Consider the following 22,285-nt stretch of genomic DNA (forward strand, 5'->3'; position numbering starts at 1 on the left):
TCAACTTATGCTCAGGTTGCACTATGTTGAGGGATTTGAACTATTTCTGGAAAGGCCAATTAAAAGATCATTTAGACGAAGATAATCGTCATTACTCTTATGTTAAAAGACCAACCGTTGATAATTACACTCAAGAGCATAGGGATTTTAAGAGAATATATTCGGTACTTGATAAAAGCGCGGGTTTAATGAACTAATGCTTTATAAACAATACTTTCAAACCAGCATGTAGCTATATATATAAATTCAGAATCTCAGAAATCAAATATTGAAAAAAAGTGTCAATCTAATTTTACAAATTTACTAAAATAACTTAAGCAATATTAAATTAACATATTTAATTCCTGTCTTAAACAATTTAGAACTAACATCACCAAAACTCTACTAATATAATGTAAAACTTTAGGCATCATAACATATTTTATAATATTTCTTGAGGAAATTATCTATGAAAAATATATTATTCGCTTATTTCTATATATTTAACCAAAAATAAGCTAACTAGTAGCCATTAAGAGTTCTTTAACATCATTTTTTATTTCGCCGTCCAAAAAGATGACCTTATATACGTCGTTTTTGTTCTGGGATGTTAAAGCCCTTTTATTATTCATGTTTGATATAAAAATTATTCACCCATTTGTTATGTTATGTAATATTGGACCGGAAACATGATATAAACCGTATTATTGGCGATGTGAATGAATGTATACGTTTCAAAATTTATGGAAAATATTTACTTGAAAATTAATGGATTTTTTAAAAGAGAATTAAATTCTGTCCCCACAAAATTGTACATTTGATTTTTATCGATATGGAATAGCGGTACAGAGAAAGAGGCATATTAATTTCACATTACACAAGATACGTTCATAAATGTAAATCTAAATATAAAATTGACCCTTTTTATATGCATTTTATTTTATTTCCTTATCGTTATCGAGCAGCATGGCATGCCTATAATAACATTTATTAATTTTAAATCGATTTATTATACGACCATCAGTATTACAGATATTTTCACTCTAAAATATATTAAAATTGAATTATTAATATTAATACTTAACAATCTAGCTCCAGTGCACATAATTTTAAATCATTATTTTATCTATTATGTATGTTATAATAATTATTATGATAATATTTATATATTAAATTGGCCTGATAATTAAATGAACAACCTGGTGGTCACCATTATCAGCTTCAGCGTCACTGGCTTAATCGAAATTATTGCTTCGTATCAGATTGTATACCTTTGTCTACTAACAACTGATAACGTTTTCAAGTCAAATAAAATCCACAAGCTAAGATTTTTTGGTCATCAAATAAGTGAAAGATGCACGTTACCATTACATGATTTAAACAAATACAATCTAGACCAACTTGTGTAAACGTGCTTTACATTGATTACCTAGCAACAACAAAATAACGTTTTGTAGCAAGCTGGGACAAATAATAAAAATATATAACGTTACGAGGGTTCCAAACGTAAAAATGCGATGTATAGATCGAGAAACGTCAATAAAAGCCAAAGGAGATCATTGAAATCCTGAAAGACTACACATGATCATAGCCAACCAACATTGGATAATATTATATGATTGAAATTTTAAATTTTGAAATGAAATAGATTTCTTGATAAAGACGGCTAACTTCTTTTTCATTGTAGCTTTTTCTTTCGAAGCTTGCCTTTTAATATCTTCAAAGAATAATTAATCACTGGAAGCCAGATCAGGATTCTAGAAATTAGTTTAGGCATCTTATGTATTTGTGTCAGATGTCTGTTTGTGTGAAGTTTATCTATGCCGGAATAATTTTTACGAACAAAATATATTCGAAACACATATACATTAGTTCGGAACATTCAGATAAGCTAATTTCTAAGATTTTCTACTATTAGGAGTATGAAAAATTAGGTAAGAAACTAGGCATATTTAGAACCGCATAACACTTAAGATAAGGAGAGTGCAGACGCCAGGACCAGACGGAATACGTTAACATTTCATCACCTTGAAAGGCGTCCGATGGTGTAAATAAACCAATATATTCCGAGAAGTGTATTGACCTTGAAAAATCGTAGGATAGGTGCATTTCTGAGAAAATTTGGGTATATATTTTTCACCGAATTCATTGGATAGGCCTTTCCGACCCTAGAAATAACTGCTAGTCAGGTGGCCAGAAGAACAGTGAAGCCAGCCCACTTCCTCGGAGCGATATACACAAGGGAGGAGTAATGGTGGATAAAATGCGATGTATCCTGCAAATAAAACACAGTCTTCATACACTCTTCATCACACTATCAAGCATTTAATCAGAACATTTAAAGCATTTCCCAAAGAACTGGAAACATGCGCTTGTTACTGTCATTCCTAAAAAGGATGCCAATCCAATCCATCTGACTACAGGCCCATCAGCCAGATTAGCTCGCTTTCCAAACTTGCCGAAAACGCGATATTATACGCTTTAAACATCTTTACAGATGCACACCACATAATACTAAACGAACAATTCTGTTTCCGTGCCAAACACTCAAGCCTCCATCAAGCTGCCGGTGTCGCAGCAACAATCCACCAGGCATTAAGAAAAGGTCGAAAAACAGGAGTCATCCTTTTAGATGTCTCTGAAGCTTTCATTCAAGTATGGCACCATGGCGAAACAGCTTGATCTACCGAATGACCTAATAGAATAAACTCCCTGATAGATTCATACTTGGACGGTAGGTCCTTTCAAGTGAGGATCGATGACGCAGTCTCCTCTCATAAACAGATTTCCGCAGGAGTCCCGCAAAGTGCTCCACTAGGCCCAGCCCTATTCAACCTCCATATGGCTAATTTCCCACTCTACAAAGTTTCCCACAGCTGAACCAAGCGATAGCGTGGTACAAATTCTGGCGGTTACAGATAAACCCCAGCAAAACTCGGCAGCATGCTATTTGCAAAGGAAATGGCGTGTACAGCCTTCTGTTTCCACTCCTCTACAGAAAAATAAACTCCCAATCCCCCATAAAGCGACTCTGTATAAAATACTAGTCAATCCAGTCTGCCTCTACGGAGCACAGGTATGTCTCTGACAACTTGAACTACTCCAAGTGTTCCAATCCAAAAAAGTCCGCGCGTTACTCAACGCCCCATGGTTTATGAGGAACGTCAACCCTCACCTCAAATCAGGCATCTCGTTTGTGAAGAATTTCACGAAGTTGCTCAGGTTCTCTATAGGTGTCTTAGAACACGAGAACACCTTGATTAAATCTCTACCCATCCACAAGCCCCGGTAGTAAACCAACTACGACAATCCCTGTCGTAACCCACGGTCTCTGTCGCCCGCAAAACACTCACTACCACGAACCCGAAGCGAAATCAGCAAGGGACCATATGGTTGTCGTGGAAAAAGAAAAAAAATCTTCACAGACTTTGCATCATCCATTTATTTAAACCCATACAAACTCCGTGAACCGTTCGTGCTACCTTCTCGGTGTGTCACAAGTTTGTCACTACTTATTATTGTACCCGTCTATTCATTGTATTTTAAAGTTTAGAGTAAATATTATCATAAAACATTTTAAGTTTGTCATTTTTTTCTCATTATAGCCGGGCAAAGAAATATGCACAAGTGTAATAAGATGGATACAAGTTTTATTCAAAATGTCAATACATATTATTCAGATTGAAACAAACTTTTTATTGGATTATAGAGCTGTTTTTTTCTTAATTTCAGCTTTTACCTGATCAGACCAATATTTTAAAAATAACAGTCAATATCCAATATAACCGAGGTATTATTTCAGAAATCTATTGGGATTTTGGTAGTCTCGAACCATTTTATTGTTTTGGTTTTATTTCATCTGATATGTGCAATATATATGACAAAATAACTTGAGCAAAATGTTATGAGCAAATTCTTTTCGTCTTTTTAGCATATCAAGCAGTCATATTTACAATCGATGAAGTTCTCGTGGTTTTTGTTCATAATTTGGGAGCGAAAGTATTCTGCAGAATATTTTATGCCTACAAGCACCTAAATTGTATATATTTATCATTGCCAATTACACTAATGAAAAAAAAAGGAAATGCTCTATTCTTTTTATGGTTATTTTAAAGGTCTCAAATAATCTGATATTGTACGGCAGTACCAGATTGTTGTTGAGTCGTAGCGACACAAACATTTAATAAACCATTGTATTACCAATTGCAGCTAATTCCCCAAGTTCTCTATAAATTAATTTCTTTAAATATTATTTTTGGAAAATAGGTACACTAAAGCGATTATTATACAACGTGGGGAAAAAGTTCTGCTATAATTTTTATTTTTGACGCAATTTCTAGTGAGTGGCAATAACGGAACGATTATTTTCAATAAATATTGTCACTATTTCTGCTCGTCCTTGTGGTGTATATTTATCCAATATAAAATTTGGACTCCTTCACAACACAATGGTTAAAGTGAAACTGAGGCAAACGTTAAAATGGTAGCGGGTCTTTTGCCCCACCCTTTATATATGTACGTTATTTTAAAAAGTGGGTGGAAAAAAACTACTTAAAATAAAATAGTACAAAGAGTAATATTTATCTTTTTAATCTCCCAGTAACTGTTGAAAAACAATTGAGACTTACTCAAGCTTCAAATATTAATAATTTGGGTATATTCTATACATCACACAATTTTGTGAAAAATATGATAAATTACTTATCGATATTAGTGATATTGAAAAATCTGCAAAACTATTCCAACTATTTTATGTAGTAACATAAAAATATTTCCAATTCCCTTTAACTGTTTCAATACATTTTCTCGAAAGTCCTTAAATTTATTCCCATTTAAAAACTGCTCGTTAACGGAGCAATTTTATGGCAAATATTAACTAGTTGTAATGAACAAGGTCGTAATTTTTCTTACTATCAGGCATCAAGATTTAACACAAATTACGAATCTACTAATGATTTTCTGCAAAAGAATATCTGCAATTTCTAGATTATTTCTTTAGTTTTTCTTTTCCGGATCTTTGTGAATAAGTACTAAGACATCTCTGTGCATTAGGTTTATCAAAAAGTAATCCTCGTTTTGAACATTTCAATACAAAATAGTATATACAATCTGGATCTCCGATAATGGAATTACTTCGTGGCATTTTAAGCCTACGCATTCTTTATATTTTTAAAAATAAATATAATTCTTCTAATAACGGACCATTGATCGGTATTCTGATAGAGTAATATCTGGCCACTACTGTGGAGAAGTACGATCCTATATGTCCCTTAGTTACAGTAGTTGTATGGTGAATAGATCGTGATAGGGAACGACGAAATATTGTATTATATACTCCATTTTTTTGTAAAACTAATCTTAGGTTTCGATATATGATTCAATAACTTTTTTTATGATAAAATAGTAACCACAGAAGAGGACTGCTTTTAAATATTCCAAAAATAATTATATTACACAATGATGAAAGTATTAATGTTTAGAAGATAAGATTAATGTTATATTAAACCTATTGTTTAAAACTGAAGTTAATTTAAAAACAAAATAAATAATCATTTATGGATAATAAACATATGAGCTAATTATATTACATATCTAATTTTTACTATAAATATTTAAAATAAATTAAATATATTTTATTTTAATAGTTATAATAAATTAAACGGAAACAAATCTTTTTTGAAATGTAAATAAATTCCTTTATCTCTACTAATGTTCATTATAAACACATTTTTATTGTTTCTAACTCCAGAAAAAAAAAGAGTAAAATATAAAAACAAAAGGTCATTCACAAATTGTTCTGTACAGTTTGATTACTTCCTTTTTGTCGGAAGGTACTTAAATTTATTTCTTTTTAGAGACGGCTTGTTAACGTTGGAAATTTATTGCGGATATAGTAAGGTTGACAGTGTCGTATTTTACTTCCACAAAAAATCAAATGTCTCAATCTATACATTAACAATATGATCTATACCATGAATGAAAATAGGAAGTAGATTTAGTCCCTCAATTATTTTAGTAATTTAATTGATGAAATGGTAACTATTAAAGTATTTATTACGAATTAGGGACTACTGTTTTTAAATAAAACGTACTATTTTTAAAGTTACAATGTTTATTTGGTTACTCAATAAAATGACAGAGAACTGAAGAAACTGAACATAATTAATTTAATAATTATTTTTATAAATATTTTAGTTATAGAATTGGAAAAGTTTTAGATGAAATTCACGTGTAGGACGACGAACTGCATTAACACTAAACTGTGTTCACAAAAATAAATCATGTCTTTGAAATATCACTAAAACAACATTACATTTACAATATATTTTTCGAAAAATTCGCGAAATTATTTAAAACTCCACTATTGTAATATGCTAAATTTTTTATTTTATTATTTAATTAATACATTGTTACTAGTCGTTTCCGTCTAACCTAGAATTTGTCTTTATGCTAACTTAAATCTAGGTATATAACTAGGAGGACCCATCGGCCCTAACTCAGTCTCTGGTGAAATAATGTTTATACATGTCACTGCTGAATTTCTTAATATATGCAACTCACTACACAACACTACACAAGATCAGATGGTTCCATTCTTTTGAATCTGTGTCCTGTTCTGGACATATCCAAAAGTTGCAATATTTCAATATTTGTATGAGAATGGAGTCTTTCCTCATGCCCCCTTGCAATTATTTTGATTTCTTGACTGACTGTGGGTATCTGAAGGTCTCCATGTAGGTAATCAGTCCTATAGTATTTGGGTGCACCCACGATACCTCTCAGGACTTTGTTCTGAAAAATTTGTATTTTGTTTATGTTACTCTTAATTCTTTATGTAATTCTTTATGTTACTCTCTCCCATAATTGAACTCCGTATGTCCATATAGGTTTCAATATTTGCTTATATACTAGCAATTTATTATGTACTGATAATTGTGATTTTCTTCCAATTAGCCAGTATATTTTCCTATATTTCAATTCCAGTTCTTTTCTTTTCTTCTTTATATGTTTCTTCCAGCGAAGTTTTGCATCGAGATTCATTCCGATATATTTAGCGTTGTTGCTATATGGAATGATAGTATTATTTAAGGTTATTGGTACTTGTACGGTCTGTTTTTAGATGAACAGATATTGCATGTACAGATTTACTTTCATTAGTTGTTATTTTCCAAGCTTGTGTCCAATTATTTATATTGTCACTTGCCTGTTGTAATTTTCGTGAGGCTTCTTCAATATTGTCTCCGACAGCTATAATCGCAGTATCATCAGCAAATGTAGCCATCGTGATATTTTCCAATTGTGGTATACACAAGTGTAAAGTAGATAAAGCATTGGTCCCAGTACACTTCCCTGTGGTACACCTGCTTTAGCTTCTTTTATTGTAGAGTAAGCTTCTTCTTGTTTGACTCTAAACATTCTGGTTGTAATGTATTATTTTAATAGTTCGGTGTGTTGCTTTAGTAGAATTTTCTGTAGTTTATAAACAAGGCCTTCATGCCAAACCTTAACGAAGGCTTGTGCTACATCTAAAAATATAGCTGAGCATACTTTTTGACTTTCGTAGGCTTTTTCAATATCATCTGTTATTATGTGGACCTGGTCAATTGTTGAGTGCTTGTTAATAAACCCAAACTGGTGTGTTGGTATTAGGTTTTTTCTCTCTATGATCGGTTTTATTCTTTTCAACAGAAGTTTTTCAAAAACCTTAGATATTACTGGCAGCAGTGATATAGGTCTATAGGATTTTATTTCGTTGGTGACTTCCCAGGTTTTGGGATCATTATAATTTCCGCCATCTTCCAAATGTCTGGGACATGTTTTAATCTAAATGCTGTATTGATCAAGTTGGTGAGTTTTGTAATTCCCTTTCTTGGTAGTTTTTGCACTAATTCTCCTGTTATTAAGCCATAGCCTGGTGATTTCCTGGCGTTAAGGTCAGTTTTAATAACTTTGGTTAACTCTTTCAGCGTGACTAATTCAATTATCGAATTTTCAGCTTCTATATAATATACTAATTGAATCAATACTTTAATTAAATAAATGTTAATTTTTGAACTATGTAATATTATTTATATACAATGATATATACATTTCAGTAACAAACAGAACATATTACACTATATTTTAGATTTAATAATAAGAAAATATACTCATATAAGGTATTCTGTATTATTTAAAAAAATTAAAACAAAACTGAAAAATAAATGGTTATCGATTTAAATTCGAAATAGTTTTTCACAGTTTTTTAAAACCCGTTCACTTGTTCGTGTTAAATGGTTCCGGTTGTCCTAAGAAGTGTTGGGAATTGTCAATGATTTATTTTTGTTGTCAGTTGAGGACGATCAATCTTCGTTCTTTGAATTTATGCATGGCGTGTGGCCATAGTAGAGTAAAAGGTTATCGTTACCGGAAAAAAAACACAATAATATTAAATACACAAAGCAAATAAATGCGTAAATTTGCAATAGTATAAGATCATATTTTTAACCCGAAACGTTCATAGTTTCAAAATAAATCTTAATTTTACTTCTATATTGATTAAATAGCACTAAACTAAGATTATAACGTTCAATATGCGATTAAAATTCACTTTTTATTTATTTTAGGAAAAATTAAATGCGGAAAATATAATTTTCGTTTATGTGTAACCAATTATTTGAATTAATTATTAATTGATTCACCCAATAATGTTCCGAATCAAATTATACCAACTAAAAAGACAAAATCTAAAAAACATCTAATGGAACTAGAAAGGAACATAACAAAATGATAAAATGTATGTTAAAGGTATTTTCAAAAAAAATAAGTAAAAGAGAAAAAAATATTGAAAAGCACATTAAGAGACTCATGATATTTTCCGAAATTACGATTAATTTTAGATCCACCCCAGAAAACATTTGCTCTTACCCGGCCAGGTTAATGGTATGACTAAAATGGTATTCCTTATCGGATTTTCAACTTTTACTTGAGTGATTATCCACTGCGGCTACCGAACCGGTAAATTAATTTCTGATAGAACTATACAGTTAACTTTTATCAACTGAAGCTAGAAAAAATGTCCTTTATTGTTTTCATTCTATAATTCTTTCTATATTTTCCATCCAGTTTGTGACAGTAGACATCTTCTGTTTATCTCTTGTGTTTTAAACTTTAATGTATAATGTATTCAAAATAATAGTGAACTGACGTCATCACAATGTACAATGTATTGCCCATTACAGTTTGTAAATTCGTCTTAATACCAGACAATAATTCACTTTTGTTATTTCAATTTGTGTATTGATATAAATATTTCGAAATATAACAGTAGACCACCCTTAGTAAATCGGTAAGGAAAAGAATGTAAAGACAACTAACATGGAGAGATGAACCAAACATGAGACATGAAAAGTTTTTGTTCTGGTTTGAAAATCAGCTGTTAAAGAATTTGGAGGAACTAGCGGTTATTGTTATGGGCAAATTCAATAATCAAATTCAATTGAAATCAAAATCGAAAATCAATAGTCAAATTATATAATTAAAAAACGACCTGCATTATATCAATTAAGTTTTGAACATATCCTGTTAAAAAGTGGAGTATTTGAAATTGTTACTCTAAATGTAAATGAAATGTTTAAGTGCGTTTTATGTAATATACTTTATTAGAAAGACATCTGAAAATAGATACACAGTAAATCAGATAGCTGAATAATATAGCACATATCTTCCTTCATATCAGTGTAAATTCAATCAAATCGAATTGTTATGAGGAATGGCAAAGAATTATTACAATAGGCATGCAAGGCGAGAAAAATATATGTGTACAAGCAAGAACTTTTTGAATATGCGGATAAACGATGAACGCGGATATTGGATGAACTCCACCAGTCATATGGAAGAAGGACAAATGGTGATATTATGAACTAGATTGAATTTTAAAATTAACTGCTCAGTTATTGACTTGAATAGTGGATCAGAAAGTGACAGTGACTGAATGAAACTTTCTGGATTTGGGATAATAATTCACTACTCACAATTACCAAGACAGGCTAATGCGAGTGAAAATAACTAAAGGTGAGTATATAATTAATAGTAGAGTGTGAAAGATTTATATACATAGATATGTGTGTAATTATTTTGAATATACATGAGCATTTGGTTAAAATATATGAGCACAGAATTAACACTGTTTTATAAGTAAACTGTTTTGCAGATATGACAGATTCACTAGAGAGAATGCCTTAATTAAATCTAAGTTTGTCAAGGTAAGTATACACAGGTAATAACGGAATTAACTAAGAAGAAATACGGTAATATAAAAATTACTTAACAAGAGAGCATACCAATGAAGTCATGATTTTCAATGACGAGAGTTCACTGTTTTACTGGATAGACTATAGCTATATTTTATCTCTTGTCTTCAGAAAATATTTTAAAACACTGTTTTGTAAGACTAGTAGATTTGCGGAGTGTTCAACAATTTCATTATTATTCAAACGAATTAGTCTCGGTATATCTTAATTTTCTTGAGAGTAGACCTAACAATGGTCTTCATCCAATCAACAAGAGCATTCTGTAACAATATCTGCATCATTGAATAGCGTTAGATATGTACGGTAAACACGTTTCTTCAATAAAAATGTGTGATATATATTTTATAAACAATAATATCAGTATAAAGAATTCCCTAGCTAACCGATAAATTCTAAAATAAATAATTAAAATCTTAATAAAAATGAAACAATTCTGATCAATTACTATTGATAATTTATTACGCCAATACTACAAGATCTGACCAAATGAAAATCAATTGCTAAATCATCTGTGAATATATATGATGTTTCTTCTTTACATTTAAATGTAATTTTTTTCATAGCTCTCACTGACAAAAACGGTTTTGATTAGGCAAATCCCATAGGAAGTTTAAGTACTGCTATTAATACAGAACAAACAGTTCGAGACTTCGAGATCTCTTAGTTATAATAAAACAAATTTAGCATCGATATAACGACATTAAAAGCGTCCCATAAATCCAGGGGATATCTTTATTGTTTACCACATTTTCCAGAGATCGTGAGTACAAATAATTTACTTAATAATCCTGAAATAATTCTAACCATTTCATTGATATAAAATCGTCTATTGAAAGAAAAATATTTCTATATTACGGTTTTGGTATTATGTCCAAGAGAAGTAAAAGCATTTGTATAATAACATTTATATCGTGCATATGACATGCTAAATTTCATAGAATTATCTATTCGTATATCCAGCAAATTTATTTCAATATTATTTCAATGGAGTTCCTTTGTGTGAAGAAGAATTATGTACTTTTTTCAAAACATTTTCTTAACAGCTACTCTCCTATATTTCTAGCAATATTTGAATTCCACATCAAAATGATAGCGCTAAACTAAATAACCTATCCAGAAGATTGATCAAAGCAAATGATAATTAGAAAATGTAATGCCTGGAAAGTGTGGTTGATGGGTTAGAGACCATCAATTTTAAAGTAAGTTTTAAAATATTGTCATTTAGGTCAAAATAATTTAGTTAAATAAAAACATTATCTTCGAAATTACTTATTTGTTTACTACTCGTTTTTTTGTTAACTGAATCGAAATTACCATTTGTTGGTTTACCATTCTCAGTACAATATTAATGTATAAATTACGCCATCTATAGTAAATCGTATGAAACTAGTTCACATTACCTATACAGCAAATATTAGAGAGTACTCACTAAATAAAATCGATTTAAATATAAATACTATATTGGACCCTTTTGTACGAATAACTGTATTTTGAACTGAGTCAATATAAGCCTATAAAAGAATATTTATGGTAAGACAGCACAATATTTTCCTTAAAAATGATAGTTTGTATCTCAACACACCCTAACAGATGTTATAATAAATTAAAATAATTGCGTATCATATCCTGCAGAATTATGTAATATGTTTCAAAGAAGCGTTATTCTAGCTAACGTGTACATACGAATAAATGCTTTATTTTTAAGGCCCATAAGCAAAGGAAACTATTTAAATATTTATGAGTGTTTTATCACATAAATGTTTGAAGATGCTGGATGACAGAAACAGAATTGCCAAGTAATTATTTACGACTTCTCACGTCCTTAAAAATTTACCATCTACCAAAAATTATACCCATAGACATATCTCTTTTTATGCTTTCGTTTATACGTACGGTCAGAAGTAAAAAGCTGATATATACACTGAAGAAAACAACGCAAGATATAATATAAAACCCACAAGAGCGAGCCATAAGAAACAAGGTATTGTATTTATGTTTTATTTCTTATATTGATAGCATCAAACAACATATTAGTACTTTTGGAATACAAAAATATGGATACAAAATTTACGTATGTTAAAAGTGATCCCCAGAGGGCCGTTAACATATAAGAAACAAATGAAATAGTAGAGAAAATGGTAAATGGAAATTTTTAGAATAGTTTTTTTTGAAAATTGACAGTTTACAGTGATTATTTTTATAAAACAATATTTTTATATAGACCAACAAAAAAATATAAAGCATGCAGAAAAACCATTAATTAGTTTTAATTAAAAAGTTTTCAATACATTATATATATAATTTTATATAAAATTATAAAAATATTTTATAACTTTAATGTAAAATTTGTTAACATATTTTAATAAAATCTGTTTCATGAAAATATATCAGGAGGTTATAGACGCATAAACCACTGATAACCTTTGGAAGAAGAAGTTAAACAAGGTGTAACTTCCTTTTCATGTACAGCCAAGTTGAAACCATCTTCAAATTGCTTATACTAGCTGCAAACTATAGCTAATGATGGCACACATTTCATAAGTGAATCGTGCGTAAATTATAAACTATCAAAAGATATCAAATATGGAGATCGAAAATATTAAAATATTTATATATTAATTACAAATACGATATATAAAACACGATTAATAAACGACAAGTTCTGTAATAGCAAACAATATCAATTATATAATCAAGTAGTCTGTTTATCGAAATAATATATATTATTATATACTTATATTGATAATTTTTAATCTTGGGAACACGGTCACATAAAAACAAAAATTCATTTAATAAATGCAAGATAGCGGAAGCAACATTTTTGAGGACTAACCAGCATACGAAACAATTTAAATATTTACGAGAATTTTTCAAATTAATCCACCAATGTAAATTTATTATATTTCAGTAATAACAAGCAAAATTTTCTTAAATACATAATTGGTGTAAAATAAAGTACAAAGCATATGGACTAAGTTAATATATATAATTAAATGTTATATCTAAAGAAATTTGAAGCATGTGTATACTATTTCTCAATATTTTGCGTTTAACTTTGACAAAAAACATTATGCAAAACTTTCTGTACTGACCATTGTATTTATAAATATATTATATTATTGTAATGCTATTAACGATAAATACATTTTAATTTATATATCTAGGATAGTAGATACATTTATATAATTCGTTAAATTAGTCTAATTAGATTTATATCTAATGAAAATACAAATTTTACATCACTATAATAAAATTAATTCAATTTCCCTTTTATACTGTTTGTACAATATCATGTAAATATTTGTGTTATCTCGCTTTATAAACAGTTCCTTTTTAGTAAAGGGATTCAATATTCTATATTCACACTTTTTAATTGGTTATATATTTAACATATGACTTATAATCAATAATCCCCTTTTATCGATTGGAATACATAAAAAAGTATTTTCACTGTAGAATTTCAGAAATTTGCATATCTGGATATGTGACTGAACATTTTAAATAATTTCAGCTGACAATTTTCCTCCAGGCTTCTTTCCATGTTCAATACAAATGCTCACGACACGTTCTTTTATGTTATCATAAATATTTTTGTATAGGTACAGGATAATATCTTCAAAATTAATGAAATTGTTGAACAATGTATATACATTTTATATATAAAATAACTTGTTTGCGATATAAACATTTTAAATAAGCTAATAGATCATTGTCATATAATACATAAAACTTTTATCTCCCATACTATATCTCAATAATCTACGAAAACTTGCAAAAAAAAGGGCATTTTTGATTTCGTGTTATATTTCAGAAGAAAAAATATGTATGGTTAATAAAATTTTTCTTATACTAATTTTTAATAAAATTAGGGTAAAGTAGTATCAATATATTCAATACATAAAACCAGAAAAATTATTATACTACCAGAAAAAACTACTACATGAAATGTAATATTGATAAAGCTTTTAATGAACAACGGCGCCGTATCCTCTATTGAAAGACATAGAGAACAATAATATTTTCTCTACAAACAGGGAGTTAAACGAAACAAGAAGCAGAATATATAGTTGCTTCACGTGAATTGCAACATATTTATCCAACAAGTTTATATTGGAAATGGTTTGGAAAAATAAAAAGAAATTAATTCAAAAAAGTACGTAGCAATTGTCACTATATTTACCAGTTCGCTCTACGAGTGATGATTAAATTAGTTACTATTATTATGTAATTATATATATATAAAATAATATGTTTCTTTGTGTTGATAAGTAGACTATAGTGTCATACGAAACACTCAATAACGTTATTTCAAAAATCTATTATGCAATTTTATAACTTACGAAAGTTTTTATAATTAATAAAATAATTTGGAAAACTGCCAAGTATATTATAATAGAAAACTTGTCTTGTAAAAGTACTTTATTTAGTAAAAACTAGAATATATATAATAAATATATGTATTTAAAGATTTTCGCAAATATTTAATAAATTAGAAAGATTCATTTTCACATAAAATATTTATTGAATATTGAACTAGTTAAAATATTTTTTAATATATACAAATTTTACATCTAAAATTATTTGATATTTTTTATTTAAGCATAATCGTTGCATAATTGAATAAGCTATATAAATAAAATGACAACAATAATTCATTTTACTTTAACAAAACTAATTTAATATATTAAGGGTCAATTCCTATAAGGGTATTTATTAAAGGAAATTCTCCAGGGAATGTAAATATCACACACGTATAAACACGTCCATTTTTCTCAATAAGACTATTTAGGCTTATATTTGCCCATGCATATAAATTATCCGAGATTTATTGTGTCAAAATAATATTACTTAAAATAATAAATTTTATATTTTAATATGTGTAAAAAAATTGAATTAATATAATATAATAAAAACATGCTGACTAATCATGCTAATACAAAATACATATAATATAAGAAAACATTAGGCTTTTTTAGAATAATAGAGTTTCGAAATAATTTAAATATTTATGGGAATTCCGTCATATAAATATTTTAACATGGTGCAGAAGAGAAACAGACAACCGAATACATTTTAGAAGTTTTGCTACGAAATAATTTATTTCTTTAAAACCATCTACATAAATATTCTACTATTATTTGGCCCGTGTTATTTTTCTTTTTTATTGTCTGAGTCGGTTAAATATTTATATATAATTAACAAGTAAATAAAACAAAATTTACTACAATCTATTTTTTGTATCTGTTTGTTATATCTAATAATTTTCTCTGAAGTCTAACGAATATGACTGATGTATCGCATTATGATAATTTTAATTCCTTTTAATACAATTTTGGTTTTATAAGTAATACTTTATATTATCATTAAATCTGTAATAAATATTAAACTTGTAAAATTAGTACAGCTATCAATACTAAATCAGATCATATAACGTTGAAATAGAATATATGTTATCGCTTAATAATTTCAGTACAACAAGAAATAAAAATATATAATTTTTTTTAAATTATGTTAAACATCTTTTTTAATATGAGCATCTATAACTAATAAAATTTGTGGCATATATTCAAGGCAGTCAGCCGTGAATTTATTAGTGATATAAAAAACTTATTAAAATTTATTTAAAATAGTTAGATATAAGTTGTCAAACTTATTCTGCTTTATTTTGAAAATATTGCCATTAAATTTAGTTATGCTTAAATTAATTATCGTAGAGGTTATTTCGTTATATTTAAAAATATATCGAAAGGAATTATTTATGTTATAAAAAGGTAATACTTAAAAATGCTTATATATTGCATATATTCTATTTACTCTCTAAATTTTATGATAAATATAACAATATAAAATACCGTTTTAGTAATAATAAATTTCTTAATGAAAAAAGAATTATTTATAATAGGTTGAACAAATGGTTGTTTATATAGAAATTGTTGAAATTTGTCCAAAATATATTTATTGTATTTTTAATAATTATTTATAATTTACTAATTGTTAAATTTAGTGCAGGAACGATTAAAATAGGCTTTACGGTTTAAACATAGTAAAGTTAATTTACGAAGAAAATATATTAAGTATAATGAATAAATTATGTCGCAATTTTCAACATAATTTTCGACAAATTTACGTATGCAAAGCGAAAAATATGTTTCATTGGAATAAGGAAAGTTGAAAACTTTATACGGCTAATAAGCCTGGGATGCCATTTAAATATTTATGAGGGTTTTATCGCAAAAATGTTAGAAAACCATCCCAGAGCTTACACTCAAGCCGTTCCAAGGAGCTTAAAAATGCATTAAACAATCGGAACACCTGTTAGGCACAAGTTATAGAAGTTTTTCACGTTACAATACCTTGATTTATAATGAAAAACAGATATAGAACTGTAACAGTTAAACTACGTCGATCGTCTTTGACCATTTTGGCGAGTTATAAGTTCGGCAACAAAGCTGAAACGCACACGAATTATTTACGAATGTCGCGTGATCCGTATACCGGCTGATCGTAAGCTCGTGTTCGCATGTCAAAGGCCGCACACCGACTGCCGCAGGCTGAAAATGCGACAGAAGCTGGAGGATGGCTGCGCTGGTGAAGCTCCGATACGAGAACCACAGTCGCAGTATCACACGTTTTCTCTTTCTGCCAGGTAACGTCGTCGCCTAATACTTTCTTACTGGAACTGTCATTAAATCGGTAAATTTAACTTTACCACAAAGTTCAACGGCAAATTCTGTCCCTATCTGTTTAAATATCAGCGTAAAAATTATTCATTTCCTTCAGGGATAGAATAGCTGTGTAGGCTTCAAAATCCGATTTGTTTGTTTCATAGATCGATAGTACAACTATTCGGGAATATGCCCTGAAAATTTCAAAGTTAAATTCCAAACCATTAAATAGTTATAAGCATTTTAGTGAGCGTCCTCCGCTCTAATGGGTGGAGCGCGTGACATAGTACGAGATGGACTTGGAAGGATTCTTTGTTTTTTTTTAACAATAATGATTTTGGATAAAAATTTAATCATATAAATCAACAAATCGATAGTCAAATAACTGTAATGAAAATGAAGAAGAAGAAAAAAGGGAAAAAAAGAAAGAAGAGAAAGAAAAGAAAAAAAGTGAAAACGAAGAAGATTTATGAAAATATCGAGAGATGTTTAGGTGGTCGTACTGATGTCAAATGCAAATGAAAGCTTCAATCCAACAGTTTGGTGGCAGACTCCAAAAACATTTCCATTCTGGTGTGAAAATCGTTCAGGTCTCGGTTCAGTATTTTAACCAATCTAAAGCTTAATATTACCCAATGGTAATGCTACCAATGTATCAGAAGCTTCAATTATGCCCAAGAAGTTAAAAGTCGACGGATAATCCAACAAAATTGACGCATGTCTCTCTGGTCAGTATAGAAGTCTGCACACTGAAAATGACACATATGAAGTTGATGAAAGACAGCAATATGATGCTGGGGTAGCTGATTAATTAATAAATAGTTTTAATTAATTAATTACCGTCCTAAACTTGCCTCAACTATACTACTACTTACCACCACTATAACTTTCAATCGCGTTTTTCTCGAGAATAAGTTTTTCGAATTTGTGTACATTCTAGCTTTTAGAGTTTTGAACCAATCGTGATGAAATTTTACGTACATTTACACTAATTTAAAAAAAATAGTTTCAGATGAAAATTGGAACCGGCAGAATATACCCGAACCACCTATCTGGATGAAGACTCACAACGCACTCACGGCAGCCTATATATTCATTGTGTAATTAAAACAACCTTTTAACATTTGTTTATAAACTTTTAAATACAATTATAATATCTTATCAAAATATGAATAAAATAAATTTATTCATAATTGACTAACAAAATTATAAAATGACACGAAATACTTTGTCCTACAATTATTCCCCGCCTTGTAATAGAACGAAAAGAACCATTTTTTAAGACTTTCGTGTCCCTTTTTAAATATAAAAGTTATATTTATCTTTACATTTAAAATTCCAAAAACCTTATTCTAGGATATTTGCATACTCTACAAAAAAATATACAGCCAATGCACATTATCAAAAATATTAAGGCAACGTTGCCGATTCAAATTTAAGTTTTGATTTATTTTGACTCTGATATAACAAAATACAAATGTAAATAAAATTATGAAACTAAAACAACATTATCAAATATAATTTACTAAACATTATAGTACATTTAATGCAAATATTATTGAAGGACACAATCGTTTGTAGGTTAGAGTTGTTTTATTATATTTACATTGAACTATTTTCTACACCACCTATGAGGTAGAGCTTTTTATGTAGTGGTATTCCATGGATGATCAAATTAACTTATGTACTTATTTTTAGTCATTTTACTTCTTATCACACTATATTGGTCATTTTTAGCATTGGGCCATCAGCCCACAACAAAAAAAGGTTCAGTCAGTTAATGTCACTTTTTTTCACAAATTTCCGCAATTTGTCAATTTCTTCCTTTGTCTATCTAATGGATTTAATCCAAACGGAAGGTATTATTGTAGACAATGCTTCTTTTTATAGTGTATATATTTTAAAACTTATTTATAAAAAAGGAAATTATTTAAAACGCAAATACTTGTGATCGAACTCTTATTCAACTACTATTATATTTAACAAGATATAAACTTAAGTCATCGTATATTGGTATATTAATGAAGTTTCTGACCCTTTTTAACATACAATAAGTGTAAATAACCTTAAGATTATGTACATGCTGGCTATATACATCATTATTTCTCCAACACTTTTCAAGTAAGAAATCTTCCAATTTGATACTGAGACGATGTAGTGGGCAATACTGACACTGGGTGATGTAGTGTAGTTGATGAGTGTAGTTGTTTTTATTTTAGACACTCCGGCTAACCGAGCATCAACGATTTATCCCCTTTTAAAATCTAAAAAAATCACATTTTCACTGCCCTCATGTTTCACTGAAATATGAGATACAAAGCTTGACATGCCATCTGATACTTCCACGAGTATTAATTACATGTTGCAGTAGTATTCAAAAGATCCCCTCATATATTGACCACATTCCGACATAAACTCATATGCCATCTTCAGATCTCACTTCCTTGTGCTTTACTTCTCATAACAATTGCTGAAAATCGAAGTTTCAATCAACCAAATTCTTAACTTGCCTGAAAAATTATAAATCAAATCTGTCTTACCAAATCAAAATTAATAGAAGGTTGAATATTAAAGATGTACCCAAATCGAACGTAACAATTATCTTAAGACTGTATCGAACATTGAATAAGACAGCAGTAAAAATCGATAACTTAGAAATACATTAATAATACATGGAACGTTTAAATGATAAATTCCATAGTACCACACTACCACACCATACCACATATTCAGCAACCATTGTTAAATTGATCCCATCAGTGATAAATTATTTGAATGAGTAGTACTTCAATTTTTACGCAGAAATGCGAAGCAGCTGCAACTGAAATTGTATACAACTACAACAAATATAAATTTAATAGAATAAATAAAGACGTTAAATTACTCAACCTTTAAAAAAAAGTATGTACTGTTAACTACTTTAATATCTGTGTGTAATAATTGAGCAATTTAATAAATATTAGAGATAATACAATGTGGAAATACAGTAAATACTAATACGTCGACAATAAAAGGAAAATCTAATTAAAGGGTTAACTGAATAAATGTTCTTTGTTGGCCATAAAATACACATGAATTCAAAACAAATGAGGAATGTAAGAATGGCTAAAATGAATTGATAATATAATTAAAACTCAACCAAAATAATGCTTGTTAATAATCGAAAAGCAAAAGCGAAAGTCTCTCTTACATATATCAAACGTAATAAAAAAAAGCGCAACTAATCTAATGAAAATTTGTGTAGAATAATATTTTACAAAATCATGTCGGTCTATTTTATTAAAAATAATAGCAGCGATACGTCTGGTCGTCGTCCCTAAAGATTGACACCCATCAATTTTAATTAAAAATTATCCATTAGCCATATTCTCTATTCTGGAAAATATGCCAGTAGAAAAACAAAAGATTAAAGACCCAAAGTTATGGCTAACAAATATACAGGATGTAAACCAAAATATTTATTAGAATATATACCAGGTCGGTCATAAAGAATTTTTGTAACATATAAAATAACAAAATAATTAATCAAAAGTTATTCATGCCGGTTCGGCTTTCGCAGTGGTAAAGGCAACAGGACGGTCCACTTACTGTTGCGATAGTCGCGGGTTCGAATGCTGTTGGGGCATGGTCGTAAAATGTATGTTTGCGATTGTTTAATATTTGTGATTGTACTAGGTAAGAGTACAAAATCCGACAAAGAAAATAATCCCAGTTACAGGTAAGACCAGATGTCTTCTGGGATTATTTCTAAGATCACTCGCTAGTCGGTAGGTTTAATACCGAGGGCCGTGGTTCCGAAGCCCACGTTAAATAGTCGGTATAAACCCTTGTTAGTACAAACATAAAAATATTATATATATACATAAAAAAATTGTAATTCATAATATATTACTGCAAATTATTAGGTGCTTAAGCGACAGGATTTATGCAGCAAATGGTATGTTATTATATAAAATTAGGCTTTCAACATTCGACATTTTTCTTTTACTTAAAAAGATCTTCTATCAAAGAACAACAAACACCTTCTATTTTTATTACTGCTCCATTATATTCCAGCTCTCATGCCTTTCAACGGTTTGAAATGGTGACGTGAACATACCAACAAAAGCTTCTAATAAGGACAAAGCTAGCGATAAAATAATAGATCGATCAAACAAAAAAAAAAGAACTAACGAAGCTCAAATCTGTTCCCTTCAGATATACCAACATAAGACCAGAAAAACCGCCGGTGTTGAACTTAGACAGTACTTCTATACCGTGTGAGAATAGTGTAAAATATTTCGGTCATATGATATTAGATATTAACTTCAAGCTAAATGAAAAGATTAAAAAGAAAATAACCAAATTTCAAATAAATTGTAAATAGATTTATTGACACTAAGTTCTAAACCCAATATTGCTATATGATGTACAAGTGTGAGATTGCAACAACTCGGGGAGGGGAAATCAAAGGATCTAATGGAGAGCACAAACTCATCTCCACATAAACACAACATATCGCAATGCCAGAGTTTTTACGAGACAATAATACTACAGGTCATTGTTGGATTATATTGAAAACCTTACCGGAATATACATCCAGCATCCTTACCAGACTTGACTATAGTTTGTTTAGATCCATGCAACTTGTAAATGCTTTCGAAACACCAAATAGTTACGAAATTAAGTAGGTAAAGGCAATCATTATCATATAATATAAAAAAGACAATGCAGAAATCGATTTTGTTTCAACCTTGTACCTATTGTTCTTAATACATAATAAATAAAGGTCTCTTCAGTCGAAATTATAATAAGAATATATCTTTATCCTGATAAAATAATAAACAAGTATTATTTTACAACACAAGTACCTTTTTACTAAAGCAATATATAAAATTATAACATTATATTTTACATGAACATAATATAGTACATTTGACTAAATGCCAAAAAAAAACAAAGGGGATGTAAAAAAATTAATAATTCTTTATCACAAGATCGGTATATAATAGACTAATTTGTTCCATCTGTCATCAGTCTTCGCTGTGTATCCTGTCCATCTCAATTTAGTTTCTCCCTCGGTAACATCGTATACACATGTTCCAATTTTTTATCTGGTTGACATCATGCTTGTACAATTACGTTTCTTACCGTATCTTTTGATATAACTCGGAATATTTGTACTAATTGATCAATGAGTCTTGTTTTACGTTCATGAAATTATATTAGAATAAAAGAAAATTATGTTTGCTTCGTGACGTGAGATACTCTAATAATTCTTAATACATTGTTAAATTGCTTTCTAATTATTTCTATAAATTATTTAAGGAAAGGAAATATTCGCAGTATTAAATATTTTTAAATTAAACC

General features: G+C 29.2%; 1 protein-coding gene across 1 annotated transcript in view; it reads right to left on the bottom strand.

Moving 5' to 3' along the window:
* LOC143197346 (lachesin) overlaps positions 1-16,811 on the bottom strand; it is a 411,049-nt gene extending 394,238 nt beyond the window's left edge. Inside the window, exon 1 of the mRNA XM_076405732.1 lies at positions 16,625-16,811. Coding sequence (XP_076261847.1) covers positions 16,625-16,691 — 67 coding nt within the window. The 5' untranslated portion in view covers positions 16,692-16,811. The remainder of the gene's footprint in view (positions 1-16,624) is intronic.
* Between the last annotated feature and the right edge of the window lie 5,474 nt (positions 16,812-22,285).

The sequence above is a fragment of the Rhynchophorus ferrugineus genome, unplaced genomic scaffold (genome assembly GCF_030347505.1).
Source record: "Rhynchophorus ferrugineus isolate W39M unplaced genomic scaffold, kcgeb_rfMv2 rfM5, whole genome shotgun sequence".
Lineage (NCBI taxonomy): Eukaryota > Metazoa > Arthropoda > Insecta > Coleoptera > Curculionidae > Rhynchophorus > Rhynchophorus ferrugineus.